The sequence below is a fragment of the Gordionus sp. m RMFG-2023 genome, chromosome 1 (genome assembly GCF_954871325.1).
Source record: "Gordionus sp. m RMFG-2023 chromosome 1, tfGorSpeb1-WG-v2, whole genome shotgun sequence".
In the NCBI taxonomy this organism is placed as follows: domain Eukaryota; kingdom Metazoa; phylum Nematomorpha; class Gordioida; order Chordodea; family Parachordodidae; genus Gordionus; species Gordionus sp. m RMFG-2023.
This window is the reverse complement of record NC_088775.1, coordinates 84,527,658-84,533,874: the sequence shown is the minus strand read 5'-3', so window position 1 is coordinate 84,533,874 and position 6,217 is coordinate 84,527,658. Positions and strand designations below refer to the sequence as shown.

At 30.5% G+C, this 6,217-nt stretch overlaps 1 protein-coding gene across 1 annotated transcript; it reads left to right on the top strand.

The window, feature by feature from the left end:
* Window positions 1-274: 274 nt before the first annotated feature.
* LOC135930851 (long-chain-fatty-acid--CoA ligase ACSBG2-like) lies at window positions 275-2,359 on the top strand. The gene has a single exon (XM_065467644.1). The coding sequence runs from the start codon at window positions 275-277 to the stop codon at window positions 2,357-2,359; it is 2,085 nt and encodes a 694-aa protein (XP_065323716.1).
* Window positions 2,360-6,217: the final 3,858 nt, after the last annotated feature.

The following is a 6,217-nucleotide window of genomic DNA, read 5'->3' as shown; positions in this document are numbered from 1 at the left end:
ATGGATTTTGTCATATTGAGCATTAAAATTACAAAATAATTTCCTTTAGAAAATTAAAAGAATGTTTTAAATATGAATGAGATTTAATCAAAATATTTAGTTTTCGAATCTGATTGTTAGAGGATAAAAATAATAATGGATTATAAACGCATTGAATCGAATAAATCTTATTATATATATTTTTAAAAAAACTATAATGATTTGAATCCCTTACCTTTTTGATTTAATATCAATAAAAAAAAATATTCTTATTCCAAGAGTGGTATTCGTTGAAATGAATAGTTATAATGTGGCCGACGCATCTAGCTACGTCTGTTATAACCCAAAGGACCCAGTTATATTGAGGCTTGACGCTACCGGAGATGGTTCACTAAAGCCTGTTACTATTCCAGAACGGTTTTTTCAAGTTCAAAACTCGTTTTCCGATATAATAGCTTTTAAATACAAAAATAGCGGGGATGAACCCAAAGATGAGAACGCCATTTCCGAAGAGCCCTTAAATAAGCCATGGATATCCGTAACTTACAAGGAATATTATCAAATGTGTAGACGTGTGGCTCGGGCCTTTTTATCCCTAGGATTGGAATCTACACATGCCGTCGCAATAATCGGATTTAATTCGCCTGAATGGTTTTACTCTAATTTCGGGGCTATATTCGCAGGAGGCATATCCACCGGTATCTATACGACTAACGATCCCGATTCCTGTCTTTATATTTTAAGTGATTGCAAAGTAGATATAATAGTCGTCGAAAATCGGGTTCAGCTGTTAAAAATTTTTGCGATTCAGGATCAATTGCCGTTCTTGAAAGCTGTCATTCAATATAAAGGAAATTTGAAGCCGGATACAATAGAATACAAATTTAAAATTTATTCTTGGTACGATTTTATTAATTTATCATCTAAAGTAAACGACGATGATCTAGATAAGATAATAAATACATTACGTGCTAATATGTGTTGCACGTTGCTCTACACTACGGGTACAACAGGTAACCCTAAAGGAGTAATGATAAGTCACGATAATATTACTTGGACAGCTAGGCAGGTTGCTAAAATGACAAAGTACAAAGCTTGTGAAGAAATAATGCTAAGTTATTTGCCCTTGGGCCATGTAGCAGCTCAAATGGTTGATATATACCTATTTATGGATACTGCGAATACCTTGTATTTCGCTCATCCCGATGTTTACAAAGGCACGATTGTTAAATACCTTCAACAGATCCGGCCAACATTATTTGTGGGTGTTCCGAAAGTGTACGAAAAAATTGCAGAGAAAATGCAAGAACTATGTGACAAAATGTCAGGGGCAAAAAAGGCAATAACTGACTGGGCTAATGATATTGGATGGGAGGGATCAATTGCTGAAATGAAGGGCAAGCCTTTACCTAGCTTTTATTGTTTAGCAAAAGTATTAGTTTTCAATAAAGTAAGAAAGGCCTTAGGTTTGGATCGTTGTACCTATTTTGTTAGCACAGGGGCAGCTTTATCCCAGCAAACTCTCTCATATTTAAATTCATTCAATATTCCTGTTATGGAAGTTTACGGGCTTAATGAATGCAGTGGTCCATGTACGATTAACTATCCAGGACCGGGAAATAATTGGGCCGGCAGTGCGGGAATTCCATTAATCGGTACTCAGGTAAGGATAAGTTCTCAATATGATGATTTTCCCGGTGAACTCTGCGTAAGCGGTAGAAATATATTTATGGGATACATTAACAAAGAAAGAGAAACAAATGAAGCATTTACCCAAGATGGCTGGTTCAGGGCGGGAGATTATGGCAAATTAGAATTAACCGAAACGGGTGGACCATTTGTTTTTATTAAAGGAAGGATTAGGGAAATTATGATTCTCTCTACAGGGGAATCCGTTTCCCCAAATGAAATAGAAGAGGCTATAAAAGATGAATTAAAAGATTTCATCAGCAACGTGATGGTTTTGGGCGATCAACGAAAGTATCTAGCCGCCCTTTTGACCGTTAAAACGGAAGAGGATGAAACTTTAATGCCCATAGACAAATTGACACCTTTGGCCCAAGCTTGGCTGAACTCAATTTTAGGCCTGAATAATAATATAACCAAATTAAATGAATTATTAAAATCAAAATCTGTCAAACTTGATAAAGCAATTCAAATCGCTATAAATAAAGTTAACGAAAGGAATCCTGATAAATTTAGACACATACGAAAATGGGCACTTCTTCCTAGGGATTTCAGTGTGATTGGAGGAGAATTGGGTCCTACCTTAAAGATAAAAAGACCCCTTGTATTAGAGCGATACAGTGAAATAATTGATTATATGTATCTAGGTACACCAAGGAGCAGTGATAAATACTTAAATAAAAATTCATTATGATTAAAAATTTAAAGGAATTTTTAAAAAAATCTTTTTGATGTGGATGATTTATATATATGTTACTGCATAAATTATTAATCAACAATAATTTTATTAGCTTTTCTAAGGATACATAAAAATTTGTTATAATTTATTTAGAAAGAACTTATGATAATAACAACAAAGGGATTTTGTTTTGTGTTAAACTTAGATTATTGTACAACCCAGCTGTAGTGTAGCTAGCCCTTGCTAATTTTAGGTCCTAAAAATGGAACATTTTGACAATTAGAGAATGTGTTCAAATTAGTTTCCGAGGTGTTTAGAAAACATTTAACCTTCTTTAGCAACCTTTGACTATATTAACAAAAAGAGAGGGGAAATGAAAGGATAATTTTTTCAATATGTCTTAAAGGGCTAAAGCATTTTGGAAATGATTTCCTCTCACAAATTAAATCAGAACAAGGAGTCACTTATTCTTATTACATTTCCCGCATCTTCCCCATAGGGGAACATTTCCACCTTACAAAATACGAGTACTAAGATGAGGGGTGTACCGATATCCCTTTTTGTCCAGATATTAAATTGATATCGGCCGATTACCGATCCGATATCATATCTAATTTTGTATTCTGTAAAGTTATGAATGGTTTTAATTTTTAATATACTTTTTATTAGTATAACATCTATAATCTAACTACCAAAACTTATGTCATTTAAATATATTATAATGATCAGTTATAGTTTATATTTAATTCAATAAAATATTTTTATTGTTAAATCACTTTTATATAATAAGTAATACATTAATCTATATACATAATAAGTAATAAACAAATATATATGAAATTTGAAATAAATATATAAAATAATATTTAACATTAATTTATCGAAGATTTCTTTTTAGAAATACCAAAATTTCCAAGTTATCAGGGGCCAGCCTGCGACGATTGCAACTGTCAATATCACCAGCTTCACTAAAAAGAAAAACTGATTCGGAAGAGATTATCGCACACTTTTATAAACAGAATGAGCAAAAAAATAACAATATGGCAGAATGTTTATTAATGAACTAAATAAACATAAAAATGGATTTCGATTTTATTTATTAAAATAAATGATTTTAGATATAATTTTTTTAAAAATTTTTAACATTTTATTTTTGTAAAAAACGCCATTTATTATCGGCTCGGAAAATGGGTAAAATATCTGCCCGATCCGATAAATATCGGTACATCCCTAATGAAGATACAATAATGAGAGATTTAGAGACGTTCTATTTCCAGGACGAGCCGCATTCAAGAATATAGAACAAGGGATTACCCCCATTTAATGAAAAGCAGTACAAACATTGTATTTATTAAAAAACCTTATTTATTTTATAATATCACATATTTAATAAATTTAGGTAAAAAATACATTAAAATAAAATAAATGAAGAAGCAAACCAACGATTAAGATAATGATAATATTTAATATTTTAAGCACAATTTTTTGAAGGGTAGTAGGGTTGGTTAGCCCATGGTAGACCTCTATTCTGTACCTCGAATATGTGATGATTATTTTTTTAGAAGTAAGACAAACCCATTTAATAGTTAGTGATAATTATAGCTCCATTTAATTTTCCATATTATTTCATATATTATCTAAGTGTTGGTTTCTTTATTAGACCCCCAATTTGAAAAATTAAAATATCGTACCCAGAACAAAATTGTACACTAATATCTCTGAAGTCTAGGCAGAGTCTTAGGTCTATTTTATGGTAAAAGGCGGTATATTCAAACCGTCCGGTATTCAGTGCTACGTTTTTTACAAAATCAAGCCAACAAATAGGTTTATTAATAAGGAGCGTTATGACAATAAGGCTCCATTTTTTTGCATTATTCCCAAAAATATTAATGCTCAATTGGTCATTGCCAATGCTATGAAGAATCAGGCGTGGTTTCGATAGCGTTAAATAATGAAACTTGAACATCATGCGTTTACTATAAATTCAGCGTTAGATTTTTATCATCCTTCGAGTTAGGTACTCAACTTGGCGGTATTAATGTATTATGCTAATTTGCGCTCGGTTGGTCCTTTATCTTTAATTTACAATTTCCTATCAATTTTGTTAATTTGTCGTTGTAATTTTAATCTATCATGCCTACAATTTTTTTATAAAAAATTATTCTTGAAAGCATTTAACCATTACTCATCCTTAAATTATGGAAGATATATCAAATAAAAATTTACTAACAAAGTTAGTAAGTAAGCATTTCGGTGACAAATGACAAACACAAATTATGATTATACTATGAATGAATTGGAACAAGAATGCCATATTCTTATTGGAAATCGTAATCCGCAAAATATATTATAAATTTTTGGGAAAAATAAGGAATTTCCGCATATTTTTATGCTAGCAAAAAAAAAATTGTCCTCCACTTCGGAAATTGGTCTGTTCTTGTAAATATCATCTTAAGCTAATAACAACCTCCCCACCCCCCCCCCCAAAAAAAAATTTTTTTTCAATCAGTAGAAGTTAATTAGTTTTCAAAAATTTCTTAAAAAAACATATCCAAAGGCACATTATATGTGCACCTAAGGACAATCAATAAAACTTATCGGGGGAAAACCCCACCTTATGGTAGTCCCCCCTCTCCCTTTCCTGTCTACACATGATCGATAGGTAGATTTGAATTCAAAAAGATCATTATTATGTTCAATTTAAATTTTCATCCATGAAGATTATTACGCAAGACCGAAGATTTTGCTCATAGAAGAAACAAAGGTCTAGACATATATTAACGAAATCTAGAGGCTTAGGCATATTTTTCTGGCTAAAATATTGAGTTAACCGTTTTAAAAAATCGGCTCAAAACGAGCCGTTTAACAACACTACTTTTACATAACTCTAAAATTACAATTGAATTTATATTTATAATTAGGTTATATTTTTTTAAATAAATAATAAAATATAATATTTACCTAGTGTATATTAATTAATAAATTTTTTTAGCGTTTCTTAAGCCAATCATTTATAACGGAGGTGCTTAGATTTCTTTTAACGTCATTAATATAATTATTTATTTTAAATAATTAATTTTTATATTTTTCAATAGATAATAAAAATATAGTAATGTTTTAGTTTCATTTATCTTTTGAAGAAGAAAAATAATTTCAGTTAGAATGCGTCATGTCCTACGTCCCATCCATCCTAATAAATCAGTTTAAAAGTGGTCCGTTCTTCATGACACTTGACTAGAATACAAATATCTTCTAATTCGATGGTCCTTTTTGGAAGCCTAATTTGAAATTCAAATACATATACGTTCTATAGTGAGTCATCCTGTAATGAGAATTTGGAGAGCTGAGTCGAAACCTAAAATATTTTATGATTTCATTTCTATATTAATTTATAATTTTATTTTAATTTATTTATTTATGAAAGCAAAAATTAATTTGACTTGAATAAATAGAATATATCGCTTAGCGTTAGGTCTCATTTATAATGATCGTGTTAAATTTAAGTGTTACGTTATTTAACGCTGTGGATATAACATCTGATTCTTAATAACCTTAATATAGTTTTTAAAATATACGTTTGCAACATATGTTATTCAAATAATATCATAGCGTTATCATCATAACATAACGCTCCATATTTATAAATTACCAGCAGAAAGTCCATCAAGAATGACGGGGAATCATAATATTCCCCTTAATTTGATGATGGATGAATCAGAAATTTCTACTTTATTAGATTTGATGATCCATAAATCAGGAAAATAAAGTAAATTCTGAGTCATAGCTCTTGTCATTAATGATGGGTATTAGCCATTTTGGTTATATTGATGATTTGTGAAACCAAATTTCCCCTTTATTTGATGATAGATAAAT

What these genes read in the sequence shown, in the direction of transcription:
- LOC135930851 (XM_065467644.1), top strand. Translation starts at nt 275, where the DNA reads ATGAATAGTTATAATGTGGCCGACGCATCTAGCTACGTCTGTTATAAC.